At 35.2% G+C, this 25,900-nt stretch overlaps 6 protein-coding genes across 8 annotated transcripts; 3 read left to right on the plus strand and 3 right to left on the minus strand.

Moving 5' to 3' along the window:
• The first annotated feature begins 1,181 nt into the window (after nucleotides 1-1,181).
• On the plus strand, nucleotides 1,182-4,811 carry LOC111795546 (probable serine/threonine-protein kinase PIX7). Of its 2 annotated transcripts, XM_023678036.1 has the most exons (11): nucleotides 1,182-1,471; nucleotides 1,586-1,674; nucleotides 1,765-2,014; nucleotides 2,127-2,768; nucleotides 2,858-3,106; nucleotides 3,194-3,357; nucleotides 3,441-3,517; nucleotides 3,615-3,762; nucleotides 3,892-4,041; nucleotides 4,148-4,393; nucleotides 4,482-4,811. In XM_023678036.1, the coding sequence occupies exons 1-10, from the start codon at nucleotides 1,309-1,311 to the stop codon at nucleotides 4,385-4,387; spliced, it is 2,172 nt and encodes a 723-aa protein (XP_023533804.1). In that variant the 5' UTR covers nucleotides 1,182-1,308; the 3' UTR covers nucleotides 4,388-4,393; nucleotides 4,482-4,811. The 2 variants fall into 2 exon arrangements, with proteins under 2 accessions (XP_023533804.1, XP_023533803.1); XM_023678035.1 differs by having other exon boundaries at nucleotides 4,148-4,809.
• Nucleotides 4,812-7,653: 2,842 nt separating this feature from the next.
• LOC111796195 lies at nucleotides 7,654-10,912 on the minus strand. Of its 2 annotated transcripts, none has more exons than XM_023678936.1 (4): nucleotides 10,708-10,912; nucleotides 9,358-10,426; nucleotides 9,077-9,162; nucleotides 7,654-8,487 (listed from the first exon to the last, which is right to left on the minus strand). In XM_023678936.1, the coding sequence occupies exon 2, from the start codon at nucleotides 10,365-10,367 to the stop codon at nucleotides 10,032-10,034; it is 336 nt and encodes a 111-aa protein (XP_023534704.1). In that variant the 5' UTR covers nucleotides 10,368-10,426; nucleotides 10,708-10,912; the 3' UTR covers nucleotides 7,654-8,487; nucleotides 9,077-9,162; nucleotides 9,358-10,031. The 2 variants fall into 2 exon arrangements, with proteins under 2 accessions (XP_023534704.1, XP_023534706.1); XM_023678938.1 differs by lacking the exon at nucleotides 7,654-8,487 and adding an exon at nucleotides 8,611-8,827 and having other exon boundaries at nucleotides 9,077-9,178.
• On the plus strand, nucleotides 8,004-8,444 carry LOC111795084. The gene has a single exon (XM_023677324.1). The coding sequence runs from the start codon at nucleotides 8,004-8,006 to the stop codon at nucleotides 8,442-8,444; it is 441 nt and encodes a 146-aa protein (XP_023533092.1).
• Nucleotides 10,913-12,360: 1,448 nt separating the features above from the next.
• Nucleotides 12,361-16,432, minus strand: LOC111796257 (glutathione S-transferase zeta class-like). Its single transcript, XM_023679019.1, has 10 exons — nucleotides 16,322-16,432; nucleotides 16,125-16,215; nucleotides 15,870-15,926; nucleotides 15,603-15,688; nucleotides 15,443-15,514; nucleotides 15,110-15,163; nucleotides 14,854-14,929; nucleotides 14,187-14,248; nucleotides 13,588-13,647; nucleotides 12,361-12,696 (listed from the first exon to the last, which is right to left on the minus strand). Exons 1-10 carry the CDS (start codon nucleotides 16,322-16,324, stop codon nucleotides 12,589-12,591), a joined length of 669 nt encoding a protein of 222 aa, XP_023534787.1. The 5' UTR covers nucleotides 16,325-16,432; the 3' UTR covers nucleotides 12,361-12,588.
• A 1,244-nt stretch (nucleotides 16,433-17,676) lies between these two features.
• On the plus strand, nucleotides 17,677-19,638 carry LOC111796140 (60S ribosomal protein L10-like). Its single transcript, XM_023678849.1, has 4 exons — nucleotides 17,677-17,766; nucleotides 17,917-18,418; nucleotides 18,583-18,664; nucleotides 19,411-19,638. The coding sequence occupies exons 1-4, from the start codon at nucleotides 17,757-17,759 to the stop codon at nucleotides 19,477-19,479; spliced, it is 663 nt and encodes a 220-aa protein (XP_023534617.1). The 5' UTR covers nucleotides 17,677-17,756; the 3' UTR covers nucleotides 19,480-19,638.
• Nucleotides 19,639-21,051: 1,413 nt separating this feature from the next.
• On the minus strand, nucleotides 21,052-25,566 carry LOC111794835 (glutathione S-transferase 2-like). The gene is made up of 9 exons (XM_023676997.1): nucleotides 25,453-25,566; nucleotides 25,300-25,356; nucleotides 23,603-23,688; nucleotides 23,445-23,516; nucleotides 23,133-23,186; nucleotides 22,972-23,047; nucleotides 22,462-22,523; nucleotides 21,480-21,539; nucleotides 21,052-21,365 (listed from the first exon to the last, which is right to left on the minus strand). Exons 1-9 carry the CDS (start codon nucleotides 25,547-25,549, stop codon nucleotides 21,255-21,257), a joined length of 675 nt encoding a protein of 224 aa, XP_023532765.1. The 5' UTR covers nucleotides 25,550-25,566; the 3' UTR covers nucleotides 21,052-21,254.
• Between the last annotated feature and the right edge of the window lie 334 nt (nucleotides 25,567-25,900).

A 25,900-nucleotide genomic window follows, 5' to 3' on the forward strand; every position in this document is an offset into this window, starting at 1 on the left:
TACGGTAAGCCACGTGTCATCAATCATAGTTTCTTTTTAATTTGAACCCCATAATTATAAAACATTAATATATGAAATCATCAATTTTTAATCATATTTTATACATAAGATAATTAAATATTGATATAAATATAATACATTTAACGGCAATTTTCTTTTTATTTTTATCTCTAGAAACGACAACTAATACAAGGAAATAAGTAAAATCCTTTTAAGAAATAATAATTACTACGATTTACTATAATTAACATTAACCATAATTTTTAAAGATATTTTTAAATTAAAAATGGTAAACATTATTATTTGCCTCCCATTTTTAACTAAAATTCTAAATAAGAAGGGAACGTTTTAGTTTGATCAATCTAACTCGGATTCAATTGGACTAATTTGGTCCACTCTGACCAATTGGGCTACGTTGGCCATTGATTGTGTTGTCTAATTAATCGTTGATCATTGACTGATTTAGTTAAACGAGTCAGTCTTATCCAATTGGACTCAATTTGGTCATTTCAATTCGCTTTTATTTGTGTGTTTTAAGCTCATTTCGACTGATATTGACTATGATTTTAGGGTTTGATGAGACGAGCTAAACTATCTGGACAAAAAATAAGACGACTAAATAAGTTGAGGAGATTAGATAGAGTTCAGAATTTTATTAAACATAAATTTTATTTTTATTTTTAATTAGTCCGCTGAAATTTATTAATAAATATAAAAGTAAGTTTAAAGAATTTTCTTTTTAAAATAAATAATAAATAAATTTATCAGAAAGCATAAACTTTTTTCTTTTGGATAAAATTGTCGGTTTAAAAAATATTGAATAAGTTACGACCCTATTAAATATAAAATTAAAAATATAATAATAATTTAAATACAAAATTAAATTTTTAAAGAAATATTAGATATAAAGATTAAACGTTTAAAATGATTTAAATATTAAAAAAATGATATCTATTAAACACAAAAATAAATAAGATGATAAATAATAATAATAATAATAATAATAAAATGGTATTTTAAGTAAACTATATTAAAATATATATATATATATAATATGATGAAGAATTAAAGTAGATGGATCAGACGGTCAGAGAATGAAAGAGGAGGGAACAATATTATATATTGCGAAGCAGAGGAACAAAACCTTCCAATACAGTTACCCCTAACCTCGAATTCTCTTCCCCATGATTCGCTACTTTCCTTTTCCACTACATATGCTTCTGCTCTTTTTATCCTCTAATGGCTTCTCTCGCGCCTGAACTATTTCCCTCCCTCTGAAACCCCCATATCCCTTGCTAAGCGGCGCCGATGATGCTCCTCGGTGACCCTACCGCCGTCTATGGCGGCTCTGTGGTCGTCGTTGGGGTTAAAATGGATTCTCAGAGTCGGGAACTGCTTACTTGGGCGCTCGTTAAAGTTGCGCAGCCTGGAGATTGTGTCATTGCTCTTCATGTTCTTGATTCTGCCGTTGGTATTTGTCTTTTTTTTTTTTTTTAACCTCGTTTATCGCGCTTGATTCGGTGGTTTTCTTTTGCCTTCTGCTGACTGTGGACTTTTTGGTGGTTTCTTGTTTGTTTTGTTTTTGTTGCAGAGGGAAATTCGACTTTGCTCTCTCTTGTGAAGTCGTTTGACTCTGTATTGTCCGCCTATGACGGATTCTGCAACCTGAAGCAGGTTAAAATGATTGTGAATCGAGAGTGATTTTTTGTTTTTTTTTTTTCTTTGGTTATGAGAATTTTAGTTCGGAATTGTTGTTTGTTTTAGGTTGAATTGAAGCTCAAGGTCTGCCGAGGCTCGCCGGTCCGGAAAATTATTAGACGGGAAGTTGATTCTTACGGCGAGGCTTCGCTAATTCTCGGTACTTCTAAAACTCACCATAGAATCCGTTCGTCGGTATCGGTTGCGAAGTACTGCGCTAGAAAATTGTCGAACAGATTCAGCGTTTTAGCCGTCAATAATGGCAAAGTTATTTTCCAGAGATTAGCGACTTTCCCAATTAAAGACCAGTCTCGAGGTTGGAATTATTTCACTTTTTTTTTCTTCTTTTTCATTTTCTTTTAGGCTGTAAATTCTTGTTTTGCGCTTAGTTCATGATTTCCCCTTTTTTCTTTTGCCTATTTGAGCAGACAAGGGTGGGGACAAGAACTATGCGACCATTGTAGAAGAAATTAATGAATCAAAATCTGTTGGGTTGGCTGCAAACTTTATCAATGGTCACCGGTTACACAAATCTGACTCTGGTTGTAATGATAAAACGGAGAGGGACTCTGTTCAGAGTGCTCTGTCTTTGCTTGAACGAAATGATTCCGCAACTGATTTGGTGGACCAGTTACAGGACAATGGTGTTTGGAATTCATTGGCTTTGGTACCATTTCAAAAGCCTCAAGAAATTTCGAAGTCGAATTCCATTGTCAAGCGAGGATCGTTGCAATGGAAATCGAGTTGGTCACTTCTGCGTCGGATATTTTTATCCAAGCAGCATGTAGACAAATCATCAAAGAAGTTTCCTATGTTCCAAGGTGTATTACACATACCAAACTTCCAGTCATCGTCGGCCTTGGTTTATCCAGACCAGAAACAAAACAGTTCTGATCAAGATCAGAGCTCCACAATTGATGGGGAAAATGGTGCAATTGTGCCATATGTGTCCAGCCATGTTTTGGAAAGCCTTCCTAAAGAGGTATTGGATTTAAAGGATAAATACTCGTCCACTTGCAGATTGTTTACTTATGAGGAACTTTTGTTGGCAACTTCTAATTTTATGCCTGGTATGTACCTATCTTTAAAGATATATGTTCATCCTTGTTTTCTTGGACTGGATGTTTCTCTAATAAGTATTTCTGTTTGTGTCTTTTAGAGAATATGGTTGGTAAAGGAGGGAGTAGCTATGTTTACCGAGGGCGTCTTCCCGATGGCAAGGAAATTGCTGTCAAAATTTTGAAGCCATCTGAGACTGTTCTAAAGGAGTTTGTTCAGGAAGTTGAGATCATTGCAACTTCAGCTCATAAGAATATTATATCTTTATTGGGTTTTTGTTTGGAGGACAATAATTTAGTTTTGGTCTATGATTTTCTTTCAAGAGGAAGTATGGAAGAGAATCTTCATGGTAAAGAACTGTGTCTATGTTTGAATAACACTTGTTTGATTTCTGTTAACCGTGTTTTCTCACTGTCAACTGGTTGTTTTCTTTAAGGTTGTAAGAAGGATGTGAATTCATTTGGTTGGCAAGAGAGGTTTAAGGTTGCTGTTGGTGTTGCTGAGGCACTTGACTATCTACACAATTGCAGGGAAGAAGCTGTGATACACAGGGATGTGAAATCCTCTAACATTCTTCTTTCGGAGAATTTCGAACCGCAGGTTTCGTGATATGTTACTTTCTCAAACATATTATCTTTCAAAGGGTTCCTCTATCTGATTATAGGTTATGTTTACCCGTTCAGCTTTCGGATTTTGGCCTTGCTAGTTGGGCATCGTCGTGCTTACAAATCACTTGTACTGATGTAGCTGGAACATTTGGGTATGCCTACGTAACTGTTGCATATTTTATGTTTTGATTCATTTTCTTGAAGCTTTTGACATGTTCTTGAGCATGCTTGTAAATTCCTTTATGATAGTTATTTGGCTCCTGAGTATTTCATGCACGGCAAAGTGAGCGACAAAATCGATGTCTATGCATTCGGCGTGGTACTCCTTGAGCTACTCTCAGGTAGAAAACCAATCAGCGACAATTGTCCCAAGGGGGAGGAGAGTCTCGTAATGTGGGTAAGTTTCAATTTTCTTGGTATGACCTCTACCATCCATATGTTGGGACAATGTGTTCAAGTTGCCATGCATTTGATTGTCTGAACTTTGCTCAAATTTGTTCATGGAACTGATGGATGTGTAATACAGGCAAAGCCAATTCTGATGGAAGGCAAAGTTTCACAATTGCTAGATCCAAGCCTAGGCAGTGACTACAACCACGATCAAATAGGTCGAATGATTTTGGCTGCTACCCTTTGTATTAGACGAGCACCGAGACAACGCCCTCAAATCAGCCTGGTAAGCAACCTCTTTGGCCTCTTCTACTTGTCATTGTTTGTCAATGTCATCAGTGTTGTTGTTGTTTTCCCTTCCTCCCTTTCATTTGTTTTATTCAAAACTTCAGGTATTGAAACTTCTCCAAGGTGATGAGGAAATAACAACATGGGCAAGACAACAAATCGACGAATCAAACGAATTCGATGCGAGTGACGAAGAACCTCTACCTACTAACATCCAATCACACCTTAACCTAGCGTTGCTTGGCTTGGAAGATGACTTACTTTCTGTTAGCAGTGGAATACAAAGCATTTCCATAGAGGACTACTTGCAAGGTAGATGCAGCCGCTCTTCAAGCTTCAACTAGTAAGTGTTTAGTATCAATCAAACAAATCCAATAGAATTTTCAGCCAAAGTTTAGGTATTATAGTATAAACGTCTTCCACTGTTCTTTGTACAAGAAACTACCGTGTCGATGTGCCCCCGAAAACCGTTCTTTTTGTTTTCTTGGTGGGATTTCTGAATCTGAGTCTTGGTAGAGAGGTTGTCCAAGGAGAAAGCCGAAAGCCCCCTCCTTGACTTGGTAAGGATGCCATATTTTGAAAGGCCATTGTTTTTAATGTTCATAGTCGTTGAAATTGAATTAAAGGAGATGATGTGAAAGACATCTACTGCTTATTTGTGAATTTATTGTGAAATACTGTGCTCTGCTGATCTAGTTTGAAAAGTTCATGTGCTGTATTTGCTATTTAGCTATTTAGTCCAAAAAGGCAGCCCATTTGTTGAGGATACTGTTGTCCAATTGTTGGCCTCTTCTATTTTTCCTCCTCCACGTGATATTTGATGTTAGATGAACATGCAATGATTCGTTTTTTCTAAGTTCAATCAAATATGAGAATGATAATAAAATAATTATCAATTTACTTTAAAAGAAAAATTAAAATAAATTATAAGTCGGTAAGTTATCTATATATGAATATTTGTTGGTGCTTTCTTTTATGCAAGTACTCATTAGATGTATACTCTATTCACAAAAGAAAATTGAGAAGCATAGGGCTTAAGGTTCTTTTGTTTTAAGACTCTCTCCCCTCGACTTGTTTCTTCATTTATTTGTTTCAACATATTCTGATTGTGGGCCCTATCCAACCTTTGATATTAGAGCTAGGATGCCAAAACAAATGCGGTCACCTTACAAAGTCACCGAGGGAGATATGACAATGATAAAGAGCGAAAAGGAGGAGAGTGTAATGCTTCAGTATCTGTTACTCACAAAGAGTAATTATGCAACATGGTTGATAAAGATGTGTGTTAACTTACCGTCACAATGTGTGTGGGATGCTATCGAGCATGGTAATGACGTTGAGAAGCGTAAGGATAGGATGACTCTTTCTGTCATCTTTCAAGTAGCGTGGGAGATGCTGCAAATAATGCATGTGGATACGGAATGTGTCAAGGAAGCAAAGGTGCAGACCTTGAAGAGTGAATTTGAGGCTATCCGCATGAAGGATGGTGAGTCAATAGACGACTTTGCTATGAAGTTGACGATAATCATTAGCGACATCCATTCCATAGGCGAAAAACTGGAGGAGATCTCTATCGTCAAGAAGTTTCTTTGAGCTGTTCTCCCGAGATTCATACATATGGTTACCTCCATCAAGTAGTTTGATGACCTCAATAACATATTGGTTGATGAGGTTGTTGGTCTTTTTAAAGTCCATGAGTAGAGACTTCGTGGCTACAACCACAGAGAGGAGAAGAAACATCTCTTACTCACACAAGGAATGACTTGCATAGTCAAAAAGGAAAGATGGGGCTGATTCTCTCTTTTCAGGTACAAAAGGATATGATAGCCACAACAATTAAAGTAGAGGTCGTGGGCGTGGTTGCGGTCGTGGCCACGAACATCGCAACAAAGAAGATTGTGACGATACTTCACAAACCCATGATAATGTCAACCCTTGGAAGGATAAGAGAAGAAATCGGTGGGTCGGGAGAAAAAGGAACCAAAGAACAGAGCCAAGAAGAAACCATAGGCTACTTAAATAAGCAAAAAGCAACGTACAAGTCGGTTTATTTTATCGGACTTATCATCTCAACCAAGGAGACCTAGAGAAAGGTCACCGGAGCGTAAGAAAAATGGGATATCAAACTTGTCATCTCAACCAAATAAGCCTAGAGACAGACCTAAAAAGAAGGTTGAAAAAAGGGAGGAGTATTTAACAAGATGATGATGTTCCACGGCAGAAGAGAGAAGTAAAAGAAATTGCGGAATTAAATTTTCTTACGAAGAAGATGAACAAAAGTAGGAATAAAGCATGGAAGGGCGGTGAGCGGGAGGAATAAAGCAGACAGACGTTCACTTGAAGACGGGTGTAGGAAGCCCATGTAGCGGTATTCACTAAAGAAAGCGGAAACTAGGCTTTCGTATCCTCAGGAAGTTAATCAGAGAACAAGGAATGTTGACACTACAGAGACCAAGATGGAGTTATCTATCTTAAATTTTCTCATCTTGGATCGGCCACTTTATTTCCCTTGCAAGTCATGATTGATTTAATTTTATACTGCATTCAGTTCATTGTAAGTCGTGGTTGCATTTTGTTTGCTGCAAGTCACACCTATGTCCTGTTCGTTGTAAGAATATTCGTTACAGTTTCGTGCATTACAGTTTGGCATTTACAACTCGATCTAGTAGGTTACTACATTTCAAGTTCGTGTTTATCCTGCTCTTTGAGTTTGGTTGGATAAATCGTATGTCCAATAACTAACATGTGTCATCATGACGAGTTTGTTGGATGTTGTGTAATTAAGATATGCCACTATGATAATTAATCATAGATTTATAAGAATCATCGACGTAAAAAAAAAAATAACAGATCATATAAATGTCAGTCACATAAGTTACGAGTTATGATTATGCATAAATACATGCTACCGTACCATATCACTGAACAACTATTTTCTCTTGCATTGTGAGATCTCATGCATGTTATGTGTTCAATTCAACATAGATTGTCGTGTATTATGTGTACGCATAAAATTACGATTCTTTACTACGCGTTTTTTTTTTTTTTTTTTTTTTTTTTTTTTTTTTTTTTTTTTTTTNATGCCAATAATCAGACCTAGGAAAGTTCGATACTCACTTAATGGGTTTGTGTCCATGTACATAGACCATGTATAATGAAATAAATGCACGTCCAATTTTACCTTGAAAATAAAGTAAAATTAGGTTTTAGGTCCCACGAGTCAGATAGTAATAGACATTGTGTATATATTTTCATCCCCTAGCTCCAAAAGCAGGTTAATTATATTTTCATCTCCTAGCTCCAAAAGCACGTTAATTATAGGGTGTTTTAAATACTCAACTTATCCATTTTTATTCAAATAAAGAAACGGAAACCCTATAAAGTTTATGCGTGCGTCTATTATGGAAGACATGAGATAGTTCATCATAGTTAGCGTAACCGCTTCGTTTGTGTCATAACCATTTTAGGTTTTTTTTAGATGTTCGTTTGAATTTAAAGTTAGGTATATTATTAAAGTCGTGATTGGTATATTATAAAGAAAATTTTGAAGTAATTTAATTTATAAAAATTAAAAAAAAAATTAAAAAAGAAAAAGAAAAAAATTGGCTAATTTTGAGAGAGCTGAAATTGCGTAACACCATTAGAAAAAAACATGACCAAAATTTTTGTAGATATTGTTCCTCCAAACCGAACCTCATGAGGATCTCTCCACAAAGTTTTCAAACCAATCCTTTACGTGCAAGACCCCTCATGATCATCCACCCTCTCACTTCTTCAAACTTTTTCGATTGATCACAAAACAATCTCGATCGCCTTCGGTTCAACTCTATCACGAGCTTTTGATTCATAACGTGTCTAAATGAGGAAGATGGAAGATGGTCACACGAAGAAGATCATCTTTCTAACTCAGGTTTTGAAGCTTTCATCCCTCTTTTGATCCATTGAGAGGTCTAAAACCAAATGTCTTTGGTCGATCCATCAGTTGGACGTGTATTAATATGGATCGTTACTTTCGTTCTCTTCTTCTCGGTTCTCAGCGGCGGTGGATGTCTTTTGATGTATATTACCCTACCTGAGACCGAAAACACCGCATGGCTACCGGTCGCAGGCTTGTCATTGGTCTGCCTCCCTTGGTTCTTTTGGTTCTTAACTTTCTTGTATAGAATCATCTCACGTGCATGTGGTTTTAGAGTCTCTCTTGGCTTAGTTGTGAACGAAGATGCAGCGGCAACAAATAACGAAAATGCCGATAATAATACTCACAATGAATCCCCTCAAAGTGATGCAGGGTGTCAGGCTAATAAGGAGGACGTCAATCAAAGGCAAAGCAATTCATCGTCAAACGGCTCGGGAGCGTCTCGTGAAAGTGAAAAGCCATTAGCCATAACGATGGCGTCGTAAAGCTAGGCATTCCAAAAATTGAGCTCCATTGCAAGCTTGGCTACTATGGAGGAAGAATTAGACCATGAATCAGGAAAGTTGAATGAATGTCTTATAGAATTTGACTTTGCTTGAAATAGAAAACACAACACGAACACATTAGCACATAGTAGCAAAACCAGGGAAAGAAAAACTAAAAATTGATCTTTGTTCATGTTTCATGAGTGTGTATATATGATAGTCATGCTGTTCATGTATGTCGATCTGAATCTTAATTCTGTCATTAGTTAAACAAGATACATCCTCAATCGAGCATCAATGATGGTCGAAAAGTGTCTTTTCGTCCATGGCAGGATAGGATATAGATAGCTCTTCAATGATTTTAATTTGATGTCTTGAACTCCCTGTAATAGTTGGAATTTTTACATCTTAATTTATAGTGAATGCATATTTTCTAACCCAGATAGTTGTTTCTACTTTTAATTATGACCTTTAGGCATCAAAACATTTCTCTTTTCGAGTATAAGTTCAGTAATTTTCTAGTCGAATCAAAACTAAACCCAATTAAATATCAGGAGATATGCATAATCGAGTTACCTCAAACAATTGGTCAAAGAAAAACGACCAAAATCTAATATGCATAATCGAGTTACCTCAAACAATTGGTCACAGAAAAACGACCAAATCTATCGGATAAGCCACCAATTACCACTTGAACGACCAATGGTTAGATCCCCACCTGTGCAAATGTCGAACTAAGAAAAAGTTGAATGAAGAATTCGATCACAAAATCACTTTGGCAACAAAATAAAAACAGGGAGCAAAGGAAATAAAGCAACTTCAGAGGCAAACTGAAGAACTGGTAGTTAGAGATTTGAAATTGTCATAATGAGAAGTAAAAGTGCCTAAACTCTCAAATTACAATCAGTCTTACCTAAAGGTTCCTTGTGTTGAAGCACGTCGATGGGAAACGATGTGCAGTAGCTAGCATACCACTTTATTTCAACACAACCAAAAACGGGTCAGGAAATCTTCCAATTCTTGTAATAGTATCTTCGACAAAGAGGTCAAAAGCTCGAATCCTGTGAACACAGTAATACTCCCTCCAACAAAGGTCATTATGTGTTAGAAGTAAATTGTTCTTCTGACTCCTTAATTTACATTGCACAATTGATCTTTAACTAGAACAGAGCTCTCTCTGTTTTGCCAACAAGCTTTTCATTGATGTGATGAAAAATATGGAATGAGAAGGATAAAGGGAAATCCCCTGTGAAAGGAGCTAAAAAACAGAGCTCCATAAGTGATCTTGAACTTATTATCTCTTCCAGCATACAAAACAATATCAAAAGTGCCCCTCTAATTGAGTTATAAGAAGTCTCACATGTTCAACATTTCAAAAAATGCTCTACCTGAACAAAAATTACCAGTCAGAAGAAAAAGAGGCATCAAAAATCAAACTATTCTCCAAAATTTCCACACATTGGAACTCTTCTCAATTGCCCATGTGATATATATATATATATATATATATATATATATATATATCCAACCAATAGCTTATTTTCTGGGTGGGGGTGAGGAACAACATGAAACTAGTTCAAAACCTGGTTACTGATTGGAAGGAGGCTGTTTAACAGATTGTGAGACTTTTTCAACTGATGCCACTGAATTGGCCGATTGTTTGGCAGACTGTTCGGCTTCGTAACGTTGTCGAAGCTTCTCCTGTAGCGCACGCACTCGATCCTCGGTCTTCCGAAGCTTTCTCCATCTATAGCCAGTCCAAAGAGCAAAACCACCATAGACAACAATGTATGAGCCCCACACATAAGGATATGTTTCTGCATTCTCTTTGAGTTCCTTATACTTCTCTTCCAATTTACCCAAAAACCCAGAGGAACTAGCAGGAGCAGTTAAATTATCTTCTTCCTTTTTCTGAGTTTCCATTGCCCCCCTCTATTCCCGAGCAATCAATAAAATGAAGATCTTACTAGTAGTTCAGTTATCTGAAATTTGTAATAGAAGGAACATAGTATAACAATCAAAAGCCAAACAATTGAAGTTCATAACAAAAGTTCAGAAAGAGAATTATCCGCATGTCTGTTTGAAGTTACAAACTGAACTAGATCTGAAATCTTTACCGAAATTGGAAGTGATCAGAGTATAAGGAGAAATCAATAGGAGCTAATTAACGGGGAATTCTAGAAATGAAATTGTAGATACTTCAGTTGAAGGTTGACGTACTTTAATTTGATCAATTGAAAAGTAAGGAAAAGAGAAAAAATACCGTAAGAGGGGAAGAAAGTAGTCGAGAGCACGACAGCGGGTTCAAGGCTGCAAGCTGCAACAGCGGTCAGTCGCCGGTCGCCGGAAGGAGGGCTCCGGCGGATTCGGGAGAGCTGAAGAAAGAATCTATTTATGAAGGAGGAGCCGATCGACAGAGAGTTCGAGAGGGCTGAATTGAAACGGAAAAAAATTAGGGCACACCAGAGACCAAACCAATATTGAATTTTGAAAATAAATTTAATTACAATATTAGATTTGAGTAAGTGTTCTTTATATTTATTTATTAAGAAAAAAATATCTATTTATTTACATTTAAATATTTAATTAAAATTGTAACTTAATTTTAATATATATTTTTTAAAAAATTAAAATTCTTTTTAAGAGTTAATATATATATATATATATATATATATATATATATATATATATATATATATATATTTATTTATTTATTTATTTATAATTGTATGTATTTTATAAAAGTAATAATAAATTCAGGTTAATTGGTTTTACTTGAGTTGATTATACATTTTTTATTTTTGAAATATCTAATAAATTAGTTACGTATTCAAAATATCTAAAATTAATAAATTTATTTTATATAAATTTTCGTTTTAATAGAAATAATTTAAAGGACTTTTTTTTGGTAAACAATCTGAATTCTATTTTATTATATCTAATAAAAACACTTTTTAAAGGGAAGGAAAACAATATATTTATTGATTTAATTTTTATTCATTAATATTTATATTATAAATAATAGGCATTAAGTTTTATACTTTTTAATTTATTTAACAGTTAATATTAAAAAACTAAAATATTTTTATACATGAACAATAAACATTTTTAGCACACAAATTTCAAATTAAAATTAAGGTGTTTTAAAAATAAAGTAAAAACGGTTACTATAGCGTTACAGTCCTTTCATTTCCGTTCTTTATCATCGTCATATATCATCCGACGACTTTATATGATCATGACATTTGTTTTAGTATCCTAGCTTTGATACTAAATGATGGCTTTGACCCATGATTAAAATATACCGAAACAAATAAACGAACAAAAAGAACAACTTGAGGGGAGAATTTCCACTATGTTTTTCAAATTTTTTTTGTTCAGGGATTAAAATATAGAGAAAACATTAACAAATTTCTAACTCACTTCACAATTTGGCAAATAATAACAATTCTCCTATTTAAGTCACTCTTAGATCTTAGTTAATCAATTTAAAATTGTCAGTTTCAATAATAGAATAGATGTCGAAATTGTCAGTTTCAATAATAGAATAAATGCTCCACGCTAGACAAGTCACTCTTAGATCTTAGTTAATCAATTCAAAATTGTCAGTTTCAATAATAGAATAGATGCTCGACACTAATCAAGGCCTTAGATGCTCGACGCTAAACAAGCCTAAGGACTGTCTTTACTAGCAAAAACACACCAAAGTTGCAGTAGTCTTGATCTTCGAGGTGTATTTCAAACGAAAGAAATAGTTGTTGAACTCCAAATCAACTTCCATTTAGAAAAATCTAAAAATATAACATTATGGCATTTTAAACTTAAACCAAAAATCCTAACTTCAAATAAACTCTCAAAACAATGAATCTGAGAACTAATTAATAAATCTGTCATTCTTACTTTCAAGTAAAACGCGTGTATAATGTGTGTATAGTTGCATATGATCTTAGAAAGTCAACATTGTTTCTTTATTACTACATCATCAAATCTAAATCTAATTTGGGGAAATAACAAAAAACATGAAAGAACCAAAAGAGTTGAAAGTGATCCAGAAATGGAAAATGAAAGCAGCATATTGATATTCACAATCCATAAACTTGTGTTCTAAAATTCATACTTCAAACACATGAAATTTACCGTTGATTTAGCTAGAGCTTTGAGGAGCATCAGGCTGCTTTGATGGCTCTGCATCTTGAAATGCTGCTATGGCATTGTATTCCTCATTCAACCTGGATAAAAGTGGAAATTTGGACTGCAAAGAATGTTCAAGATAAAAACTGGTCAGCTGGAGCAGAGAGAAAGGAATTGATAGAAATGATTGACACTACATTGGCAATCACATACAAATCATGACTACAGTAATCTAAGTGCATTAAAAGTACTAGCTTCTAACGGTTCGTGAAGAGCCTTTCGAGTACTCTTTCGATACGAATAGATTAATAAATCGTCATCTGCTAATAATTTAAACTCGACCACAGACAGATGATTAATAAGAATGATATGATCCGAACTTTGCAATGGAAATTGAAATGATAAAAGAAAATTCAACATCTAAGCATTTCAAAAGCTTAAACTTTCCCAAAATAACTGCATTCCAAATTCTTCCCATCCCAACAATCCTACCATATCAGTATTTAAAAGTTAAATTACAAGTTTAGTTCTTAAGGGACTGACTAATAGGACCCAAACTTAAAATTCATCCTATTTACGAACACTTTCTTAAAAACTTTTTATTCAATGAGAATTATGCCCTGTTTACAGTCCTAATAATATATCTAATAATTCCCTTAATATTCCTAGCAAAGCGATCTTCGTTTCCTCGGTAATCAGGGAAGTAACCATACTATAGGCTGATAGGCTAATCAGTCTCCATTCAAATAATAGCAATATAGTACTTCCTAGTTCCGACTGCTCTCCTCCTTTCACTTCTTAATAAGGTTTTAAAATATAAATATGTGAAAGACAGCTAACGAAGGTGCAAATTGAAGGCCAATAGACGTGCTCTTAAAAAATATTGAACCAATGAAAAACAGAGTGATACAAGGTGTATTAGTACTTCATCGTTAACAAAGCTATGCGGAGAGATGGGACAAGTAAGCTCTATTTTAAAACCAGTACATGAAATTTTAAGAACCAGTAATACCATGTCAACACTGAATCTATTAATGGCGCCATGAATTTGAGGAGCCAAAAACACGTCCGCCTGCAAATGATAAGAAATGACTGATCTCAATAGATGCATAAATGAATTTCAATATATACTATAGTTCTGTAAACTTAAGAAATCTATTGTTTTTTTAGGGAAAAAAACAACTTTCATTAATAATGAAGTCACCAAAGGGAGGATAGGGCATATTGAAGGACGCCTAAGAACTTACATAAATTCACTCCAATTGGCACCAATGTCTAAAAGAGAATAATTATAGAAAGGTTTGCAAATGAGAACTCCATTTGAAGACTGTACTAATCATCACCCTTCCGAAAAGATATTAACTTTTAACACAAGTATTTTTCACCAAACACGCCAAAAAATCTATTTTATTATTGCAATGCTGCCTGAATTGTAAAATAGGTTGGGTTCTATCAATACAGTTTCACAATAGACCACAATAAAAATCTTAGCCACCATTCGACCTGAGGGCAAACCGCAAGATGATATGCAGATGAGATAATCACTTAGAATTTCTATAAACTGCTACCACCTGTATCATGGATAACTCTTGAGCACAAACTTAAACTAACCAGAAAGATTTCATCTCCAGTAGCAAATTTTCCAGCATGAGCTTTTAGCAGCTTTTCAAGTGCTGAAACACATAGAAATGCAGAAAAAATTAATGATAGTAAAAAATATATAACTCATTCAGCTATATACATATTAAGATTTGAGAGAGCATGAGCTTTTAGTAGATTTTCAAGCGCTGAAACTGAGTGAAACACACGTCAATGGAAGAAAAAATAATTCTTTCAGAAATTGTACAAATTAAGAGGTGAGGCAGCTGCGGTTTTAGCAGATTTTCTTTTTCCTTCTCAAGTTGAGGGAGGGTTAATTGAAGCTGACTGATGACAATTAACACAACTAGACGTCAGTTATGTAAATTAAGACTGGACACAATCATTGCATATGTCCTACATCTATTCCATGTGCTAAGTTTGTCTTCCGTAGGAAATTTTTTTGAACTGGTACAATGTAAGCTCGTCTAAATTCAGTCTAAGTTGTCTAATTTATCATGCACCATGTCCTTACCTGGTCTGATTATATAAAAGAGATTGATGTATATAAATGATTACTTATCAATTATGAGGACAGAATCAACAGCTACTAATCAGCAACCATTTGTTTTTCAACCTTTGTACCTTACTTGTCCAAATAAGTTCTTAATTCTTATGTTTCATCGCAACTCAAGCTTACCTGCAAAACCTTTTTCAATGACACGTTGAACCCAATGAAGTTTTTCCTCTGGACCAGATTTTTCCTCAATGTACTTCTGTAAATTGAGAAAACAGTTCATTAGTAAATAAGATTAAAAACTGAAAAATACCAAGCAGAAGGAGGAAACAAACAAGTGAATGGAAAACATCATATATATAAGATTAAGACATAATGAGGGTAAAAACATTAAAAGAGCATCAAATCAACTAAATGCCAAGAGAATGCATGTGCTCACCAGAACAACTAGATTTTGAAGAGGCTGTATGCTAGAAGAAACAATGTTTGCAGCCTGAGAAAAAACTTCGAGAAGTTACTTTAATGTTACATACAACAACGGGTAAAATGGTTCTCAGTTTTGATCACAACCCTGCATCAGTTATACTATGAGTAAGGAAGAATCATTAGGCTCCCTCCATTGTTATTATAAAATTGCAATTTCCACAAATAGAAATTAGTCCCCAGCCCCCATACAAACTAGTCCCTCCCTTGTTATTTTGGCGCATTTCTTGCACATTTGCAGGTACCAAATGTACATTAATCCCAGACATGATTAACAAATGCAACATACCTGATAATTAACAGCTCTTTTACTCAGATCACTTGGCAACAGAGGATGCTGAGGATATTTCTCCTCTAAATACTGTATGTTTAAAACAAATACAAGCGATCAGTTGCAGCTACACAACTGAAAACTTATCATAGATAATTTGGAAATGAAAAGAACAAACCATTAATATAGCAAAAGAGTCGGCAATAACGATATCCCCATCCACGAGAGTAGGTACATAACCGATAGGATTGAGTTTTTCATACTCTAAACATCAGGAAAACAAGGACAAAAACAAAGTAAACGGAGAAAATCAGCTTCAACTTCCTTGAGAATGAAATTAAAAAGCAGAAGACGATGATAGAAGAATACAAGCTTCCTCAGAAACAAATGAGTAAACGTAGAAAAACTTAAATCCAAAATACAGAGAAGATAGCATAATCATTACCGGGAGTGAATTGCTCTCCCTTCAGTAGGTTAACGGCTTTGTACTCAAAATTTAGCCCTGAAAACAGTAACAACAACAACAACAAGAACAAAAGAAGGAAAAGAAAATAAAAAATAAAGGAAAAATGAAAACATGGAGAGCAGTAAGCACCAGACGTGCAGAGATGTNAACAACGAACTGCGAACAATCGATTACCAGACAGAAATTAAAACCATGAGATGAAAAGAGAAGAAAAATGGAGAAGAGATGAAAGACCTTTCAAGTTTAGGGCAATTCGAACACGTTGAGAACAAGAGCTCCTCCAGGACGAGTAAAGCTTCAACGGAGGCGACGCCACATTTTCAGCCTTGAGAAACAGAAGATGAAATCAAGTTAGCTGAGGAAATCAGAACCGAAACAAAGCAAAATCAAATGGAATGAACAGTAGATGGTGAGAGAAAGTAAGGATCAACCATGATGATTTGATCGATGGAGAGTCCGAAGAATCAGAGATGGATGAGGTGTTGATTGAGAAGATATCTTTCTAATTCTTTGAATAGATTGACATCTCATCCCAATGCCTAGTTATTGACGGAAGAAACTTATTTAAATGTTTGTGACATTTTTATTTAATAAATGGCTAATCATTGTGCTCCAATATGTTCGTATTTATAATCGCATGAAATATTAATCTTTTCCATTAACGAATTTAGAAGGAGTAGAAATTACAAATTTTGTAGTTTAATTTTATACAAATTAATTGTATAGGATACCCCACTCACATATGAACCATTTGATCAAATTATTTGTAACAATTGGAGGACCACTCACATATCTCTACATAAAACATTTGATCAAATCGTTTGTAACAATTACGGGACCACTCACATATCTCTACATGAACCATTTGAAATCAAATCATTTGTAACAATTACAGGACCGTATCACTAATGTTACTGAGATAAAACACCCGACTTATCCATATACTATAAACCTTTGAGGTTATTACTTGAACATGATCATTTTGATTATTTTGTACGTTAAACCACGTACTATGTAAGTTTACATTAAAAATCTTAGACTTAAGCATCTAGAGGTTGGATTAGCCATGAGGAGTTAATCTCGAACGTCTTGGAAATGAGAGACAAGTATACCACCTAGACGTCCAAATGACCTAGTAGACTTCCACGATAAATATGACCAAGAAAGTCCAATCGGCTTGATAGTAGGGTGAATGATGTCACTAGAACCCCTAAGACCATTGAGTACAGAAACAGGGTGGAAGCTACGATTCTGTAAACGAGTATCTCTATTATGTGCAGAAACAAGTCAAGGTTGACGCTGCGACTTCGTAAACCAGTTCTAAAGAGGGACTAGGGACTACACAAGTAGATATGTTTACGTGTTTATTGAATGTAGGAATGGGTTAAGGGTGACGCCACGACTCCTTAAATCAGACTTGAAAGAGATTAGGGACTACATGGTTAGACATCACGAGGGAGTGTTCCTATTGAATGTGAAAATGGGACAAGGCGGAGTCGTAGTTTTGTAAACCAGCCCTGATAGGTGACCAGGGACTACATAGGTAGTCGACTCACGATGGATGACTAAAATCTGCTTAGGGTTTCGAGGAATTTTCTAGAGCACATAGGAAAACTTGTAGATATCTACTAGATTAATTATGCGACCCGAAACGGCACGTACTTGTCCCTTCTCCCATTATTTATATTATTTGCATTTGGGCCTTTCCCGGGCCGTAAATATTGGGCCTCTACAAACTGGGCCTCTACAAAAGTTTTCTTGTTCATCTTTCTTTTAAAAGAATCTAAAAACCCTAATTTTCGACCTAGCAGGTCGAAGTTCGTGTTCGCAGCAGCAGAGGGACGAGGGGACGAGGGGACGAACGCCATGGGGAGAAGTATTTGTTTTTCCTCTGCCTTCTTCCATTCTCTTTACTTGTCTAATGAACATTTTTCATCCTTAATGTTTGGATATATCTTTGGTGATAAAGCTTTGTTATCTGCAAATGCCGATTGATTGATGATTGGTTTTCATTATTTTTGCATAGGACCTGCTAGATGTTATCGCCAAATTAAGAATAAGCCCTACCCAAAATCGCGATTTTGTCGTGGTGTCCCCGATCCCAAGATCAGGATTTATGATGTTGGAATGAAGAAGAAAGGTGTTGATGAATTCCCCTTCTGTGTTCATCTTGTGAGTTGGGAGAAAGAAAATGTATCCAGTGAGGCTTTGGAAGCAGCTCGTATTGCCTGCAATAAGTATATGTCGAAATTCGCTGGGAAGGATGCGTTTCATTTGAGGGTTAGGGTGCATCCTTTCCATGTTCTGCGAATTAACAAGATGCTTTCATGTGCTGGGGCTGATAGGCTCCAAACTGGAATGAGAGGTGCGTTCGGTAAGCCCCAAGGAACTTGCGCTAGAGTGGACATTGGTCAGGTTCTTCTTTCTGTTCGTTGCAAGGACAACAACAGCCAACATGCTCAGGAGGCCCTTCGCCGTGCTAAGTTCAAGTTCCCGGGTCGTCAGAAGATCATTGTTAGCAGGAAGTGGTATGCCCCTTAACTGGGTTTAATGTAGTTTCAGTTTTCTTAGCCTTGAATTTTATGTGTGCACTTTTCAAAATCGTAGTTCTTTGCCTGGGATCTGATGGGAACATTTTAGAGTATTTTATTTGATTGAATGTTGATTGTTCCAAACTGTTTTTTTTTCTCAGGGGATTCACTAAGTTCAGCCGAGCTGATTATCTAAAGTTCAAGTCAGAGAACAAGATTATGCCCGATGGTGTTAATGCCAAGGTAAGCGACATTGTGGACAACTATATCATTGCTTTCCTGTTCTTATTGTTGGAAATGGATTGAGCTTTTTTCTGTTTGTTTTTTTATAAAAGCGCGATATAGGAGAATGAATCTAATGGTAGTTTGGAGAGGCTACCTTTTCTTTCCTTCAAAATAAATTTCGTTGCATTAAACTAAAACAATTTAGTGCGAAGTATTTATTCATTCATTTATTTTTTGAGTTCATCAATTGTAAAGTAGGGGATTGAATTGTTGACCTCTTGGATGGTAATAGTCTTCTCTAAGTTATGCTCGGGTTGACTAGTACTCAGCATCCAATACAAGGTCTATTGAATCTATAGAAACGTAGGGCACGTCTCTAAGACATACAACAAAGTTATTCACTAGATGATATGAATGGCTTCTAGGTTGGGATTTGTGTCATAGAATTATATTTTTGTAGCATAAGCTTATATATTTCTTGGGTCTTCATACTTGGAAGCACAATCTATAGAAACGTAGGGCACTTCTCTAAGACATACAACAAAGTTATTCACTAGATGATATGAATGGCTTCTAGGTTGGGATTTGTGTCATAGAATTATATTTTTGTAGCATAAGCTTATATATTTCTTGGGTCTTCATACTTGGAAGCACAACAATATGTGGCCAAAATATGTTTCTTATTTCTATCGTTTGTTTGGAGTTGCATGGTATTGTTTTTCTTTATATTTGTTAACCCGTGGGGTTGCATTTGGACTGTGCAGCTTCTTGGATGCCATGGCCCTCTAGCAAACCGTCAGCCTGGAAGAGCTTTTCTATCTGAAGCTGCCTAAGCTAAGCTAGTCGATTTTGTCAGTTTTAAATTTATATGGAATTTATGTTCACATTATTACCATTAAGTCTGTTTGAACATTGTGAAATGAGGGAGTTTCTGCTTGCCTTGGTTTATTACTTTTTGATATTTTAAATGAAACTTATTTCTTCTCTCTGTATTAGCTTGCAATTCTGACAGTTTTGATTTAATACCTAGTTGTTTAAGAGAACGTTGGAGATAACAGTAAATGAGGTTTCAAGGCAACTGATGAGAAATTCTTGCCTAGAACTAGGTCGTTTACAAAAAATTTCTACGTGTGTTTATTTTTTTTTTGCAGAAGCTTGTAGAATTGCCAATTTTTTAAGATTCTATTGTTCTTTCTTTACTTCGTATGAATGATAATATGATGGTAGCTAAATAACCATTCCTGCTTGTTTCTCCTTGCATGTTCTTATAGTTTGTTTCTTCTTTCTTTTCATTATGAGAAAATCTTGTTCCTGGGGACATGGATAGCTTGTTTCATGTAAGGCATTGGTGTAGTCTTAGTGGGACGTTTGTTATGGTCGTGGATATTATGCGAATTCCCGTAGAATGGTTTCCCTGGACACCTTTGGCTTATATTACTTGACTCCTATGCGCGCACATAAGACAAGAATCACTCACAAACAAGATAGAGATTGAAAGAAAAGGCCATGGACTGCTACCTTTAAATGATCAATCAAGTTGCTAGAACTAGTTCCTCACCCACAGTTGCGAAATATGTACAAGTTGGTGATTAATCCAATCTGCTTGTTTATAAGTTTGCTATCAATTCATGAATTGCAAAATGAGGAACCTGTTCTTTTCCTAACTCCTCTTAGGTAATCTCACACTTTTCACTCACTTGATTGGTCGGATGAAATCACTCTTAGTGATAAGTTCCATAAGAATTAGACAATCCTATTTGGTCAAACTCCTATCTTCCTTTCACTGTAGTATTTCTGAACAAGTTTTTAGACAACAAGCCTAATGGGAAGGGCTGCTCGATCGTATGACTATGGGTGCAGGATTCTTCTAAAAAGCGCGGGTTGACTTGGAGCCTTGGGACCTTGACTTGGCTATTATTGAAAATCGGGGATGAACTATGTACGTCTAGTGACATTTTGTACCAAAAACTAGAGGAGTGTTCATTAAATCTCAACAAAGGAAAGAACACTCTTTATCGTTCCAACTCGAATTACAAATTAAAGATTGGCTTACATATGACGAACAAGTTAGCCCTAGAACACTTAAATTTAGTCCTAAACAAAGAACATGTGGAATAAAGTTTAGGGTCAAGGGAGGAAGGTTTGCTTAAGCTCTAATCAAAGGTATTCTGCAAAAAAAAAAGTCCAAAACGAAGTCCACACCTATATTATGTAGGTCTTCTAGTCATCCCTTCTCCTTCTACTTGGTTCTTATTTGTGCTCTTTGGGTGAAATCAGGACAGATATGTTGTTAGTGTAAGGAAATAAATGGCATGCCTTGTTTTTGAACAGCGCTTGGAGTTGAAGGAAACTAGATATACACAAAACTTATAAATACAAGAAACTAAAAAGCATTCAATCGTGTAGGCCATAAAACAAATTGGATGCATTCTTATGAAGCTTTCTTTTATTATACTCACGGTGTTCGATTGTTGATAATTTTACTTGATGATTTCACGAGAACTCTTTTTATAGCTTGGAAAAAACTAACGAAAAGCACCAAAATAGTTCAAGATGATCCAAAATACACAACGAACACTACAAATCCATGAAGTGCGTATTGTTAATTTTAGGCAGAGGTTTGAGAAGGAGCATCAGGCTGCTTCTCTGGTGCTGCATCTTCAAATGCTGGTACCTCCTTGTATTCCTCATACAATCTTGACAGAAGTGGAAACTTGGACTGCAAAACAATATTGAACATCAAGAACTGATCAGCAATGAACCTGCATATTTAGAACTTAAACTTTGAATTTAATATGGGAGCCAATGAAAATTTTAAGAGAAGGAATAATACCATGTCAACATTGAATGTCTCTATGGCACGGTAGAGTTGAGGTGCCAAAAACAAGTCCGCCTGCAAATCATCGTAAGAAATAGTTGATTATCAAACATAAGAATTGTTCGTCAAACGAACTTGCACAAAAGAAACTCAATATAAATTACTCTTTTAATCTTATAAACTCGAGAAATAATCAATTAATTATTACAATACAGTCTATTATGATAATGGGGCGTTTCAAGTGAAGTTTGAGTAGATTTTGGCTTAAGATGTCGAGTCCATGTTTGCTCTAGTCACTTGTTGATAAGGAAAAACGTACGTGAACTTTGCGTGCTAAGAACAATTAATATATGTGCTTGGAATTATGAGAGTAATATCGTGCTCGAGGGAAAACTTCTCTACATGTGGTTATCTAGTCTCAACCTTGACGACTTTCTTGGTATGGTGAACTAGTCGTTGACCACTACTTTCTACCTTGATCAAGGCAAAACTCATTGCAATATAATATGCTATGACATAAAGTAGTAAAAATTCCTAGAAAGCTTTCTCACATTCATATTTTGATGCTCGATCTTGGCTCAATCTCGGCCTCTTGTCGAGGCTGACGGGATTTGGGATTCAACCCAATTCCTTTGCCTTTCCCTTTCCTTTGGGTCTCGGAGTCCTTTACTTTCATTCCCATTTGTTCGAGTTGGGCTTCATTTTATTGGCTTGGTTCCTTATGTTTTTCCTTCTACCTTGTTCTCAAACGCTCTAGCATCTACTCATCAAGTTTTACAATTGATCAACTAACACTCGATTAAATTAGTTATAAGTTTAGTCTTGAACCTTCCGATTCATGTTAAATAAATTTTTAAACTTTAAATTTTTATGTTTAATAGATTTTGCAAAACTAAATAGTTACTAAACCGAACCTAAAATCAAGAATGCTTATCAACGAGATGATATATACATGAACACACGAGACAATTACTAAACTCCAAACTATAAAACTAACCAGGTAAATTTCGTCTCCAGTGGCAAATTTTCCAGCATGATCCTTTAGTAACTTCTCAAGTGCTGATAAACAACAACAAAACAAAAAAAATAAAAAATAAAAAATAAAAAAAAATAAAAAAAAAAAATAATTAAAAACTTTCAAAAATTACTTAAAACCCCATACAATTTCATGATATTTAGAAACATAGACGTGTACTCGCTCATTTTGAATACGATATAATAATGTTATATTATGTAACGGCTCAGATCTATTGCTAGTAGATATTGTCTTCTTTGTGCTTTCCCTTTCGAGTTTCTCCTAAAGGCTCTAAAACGCGTCTGCTAGGAGAAAGTTTCCACACCCAAATTATGTTTTAAAAGTCGGGTTAAATTACAAAATTTAGCTCCGAAACTTTGAAAGTTTAATGATTATGATATTAGACACCGAATGGAATTAAAAATGTGAATATAATTTAATGGATAAAACACTTAATAGAAAAAATAATAAATAAAATAACTCAAAACTTACCTAAAAAACCTTTTCCAATGATCATATGAACCCAAGAAAGTTTGTCCTCTACACCACATTTTTCCTCAATATAATTCTGTAAATTAATATCCATAAGATTTCAAACCTTAAAAACAACGAAAACATACAATAAAAGACCATCACATCAACTAATCACTCACCTCAACAATTAGGTTTTGAAGAGGTTGTATGCTTGAAGAAACAATATTTGCAGCCTGTGGATATTCAATGTTCCATACAATAACGTCGATCAATCATTTAATAACTTATTTCGATACTAAGAGACAGTCACGTTACGATGGTGTTATTAAACAAGTTATTCAATCATACATCGATTAAGTTTTGATTAAAAAAGAATCGTTAGCAGCTCTCCTAATATATCAGAACCGAACCTTCAAATCTTAGAAAGGAAAGACATAATGTTTTGACCCGTTAAGGTATGTTCATATACAAATTTAACACGTGCAAAATACCTGGTAATTGATAGCTCTTTTATAAAGATCACTCGGCAATAGAGGATGTTGAGGATACTTCTCCTCTAAATACTGTAAAATTTCAAAACTCAAAAAACTTAAGATCGAATAGAAGATTTATTAGATATGTTTATCATATACGAAATCTAAAGATGAACCATTATTATTGCAAAAGAGTCGGCAATGACGATATCGCCATCCACGAGAGCAGGTACAAAGCCAACGGGATTGAGCTTTAGAAAGTCTAAGCACCGCAAGAACGAGAAGGAAAGAAAAAATTAATTAGCTTCAACTTTGTTTATGACTCAAACATAAATTCAAAAGGACTAAATAATGAGAAATGATCTATAATTTGATCTCGGGATGCTACAAAACGTGAGGAAAAATGCCTCTCCTAACGTCACTTTTAAGGTGTCGGGAGAATGAAAAACGTCGTCGTCATGCAAGACAACTTCTCTCGATGTGCTACTTAAGGTGCATTGAGAAAAGTGAAGGAGAAGGGCGTGTGATACAAAGTAAAGGAGAGGTACATGAATGAACTGAGATCATGTCTGAATGAGTGTGATTCTTAGGATAGGATGACTAAGAAAAACTTGAAAAAATTCAAAATTACTACCAATACTAACAAGATAGATTTTCGTTTTTTAGTGGTTTATTCATAACGTTAAATTTGTTTTGTTTGGAACAATTTTATGTTAAGTGATCTCTTCCCCTTTCTGACTGGACTGACTCTCAGGGTCAATCGTCTTCGGAGCATGCTGCACAACCGCTCATTCATCCTAACCAACTAGTCGAATCTATCTCTCAACGATTCTTTTTTCCACTAAGAATTCCTTCTCAACCTGTCCGCCCGATCGATTTTGTAAGATTGGCTAATTCAAAGGGTGAATCTGATCCAAAGTTGTCAGAACGAATCGTTTGCTTTATCTGAAAACCCAACTACTCTATTTCTAATCCAGGAAACCGCTCTTAGAGATCTTTTTGTTCCTTAAATTTTTTACTAAAATGCATGTGAGTGAAGACATAACATACTGATCTGTGTTGACTTTTGAGAATAGTCAAGATTCTAATCGTGAACACAAATAGTTACTCAATTTAAAATATCTTCTATTTTGTACCAATTTTATTTGGGTACAACCAGTTTTTAATGAAAAAATAAAAAATAAAATAACAAAGATCTAAACCTAATTTTATTTTCATCAAACAGCTTTTGTGGTTGCCAATAATCCAACCTTTGCCGACATCGTTTATCCAAACGTTAGCAGTTTAGCTATACCTAGTTTCTGTGGACGACAACTAATTAGCTTTGGAAGAACCAACGTTGTACATACCTATTACGTGGCGTCCACACACAAACTTCCGGCCAGCAATCGCAGCCACCGCTCAAACATCTAATTAAGCCGATATTGTCTTTTTTGAACTTTTAGTTCAGACTTCCCCTCAAAATTTTTAAAACTTATCCTTCTTAGAAATAATATTGTCGGTTTTCTAAAACACTTCTACTAGGATTACACATGTTAAGGATTATTGGGAGTACGTCCCATATTGGTTAAGGAATGATCGTGGGTATGAGGCCTTTTGGGGAAACACAAAGCAAAGCCATGAGAACTCAGGCTTAAAAGTGAACGATATCATACCGAATCATTTGGACATCTGTTTAAAATTTTAAAAATATGTCTGTTAGGGAGAAGTTTCAGACCCTTATAAGTAATGTTTTTCGGGATTTCACGAAACCCATTTGGTTGTTTACTCTAACTATTAAAATTGGGACAAAATTGAATTGGTAACATATTGAACCAAAACAGAGGAAGCTTCATAAGAATAAAAGGATTAGAAGCATAAGATAAAAACATACCAGGACTCAAATGCTCTCCCTTCATAAGATCAACAGCTTTGTACTCAAACCTTAGCCCTGATCATAAATTAACCAAACAAACAGGCGAAGAACAGTAAGAACATAACAAAAAAAAAGAAGAAAACAATCCCAAAAAAGGATCAAATCAAAGACCTTTTAAGTTAAGAGCTATTCGAACACGTTGAGCACAAGTGCTGAGGTAGTACGAGTAGAGCTTCAATGGATATCCTTCACCCGCCGCCATATTCATAACCTCTTACAACAAAACATGAAGAAGGGTTCACTTAAATACTCAACCACATGCCTATCTCCACATCAAATCACTCATATTTGCGTATGTAATGACGATTCTTTCTCACAATTTCACCCAACTTTATTGACCAACGTTGTCGGGTTTGACTTTTGGTTTCCTTGTCGGGATTTGACTTTGACTATTTTGGAATTGTCTAGTATCATTTGTGACCTAATTAAGACCATAATAATGTTTTAAAATTTCAAGAATTGGGTCCATGAATAAATTCTAAGATGGAATATCTACTTGAATTTCGGTTGCGTAAAGCCTAACTCGAGCGCCACCCGCTTGCCTAACCCAACTCGCATA

The sequence above is a fragment of the Cucurbita pepo genome, chromosome LG05, assembly GCF_002806865.2.
Source record: "Cucurbita pepo subsp. pepo cultivar mu-cu-16 chromosome LG05, ASM280686v2, whole genome shotgun sequence".
Taxonomy (NCBI): Eukaryota; Viridiplantae; Streptophyta; class Magnoliopsida; order Cucurbitales; family Cucurbitaceae; genus Cucurbita; species Cucurbita pepo.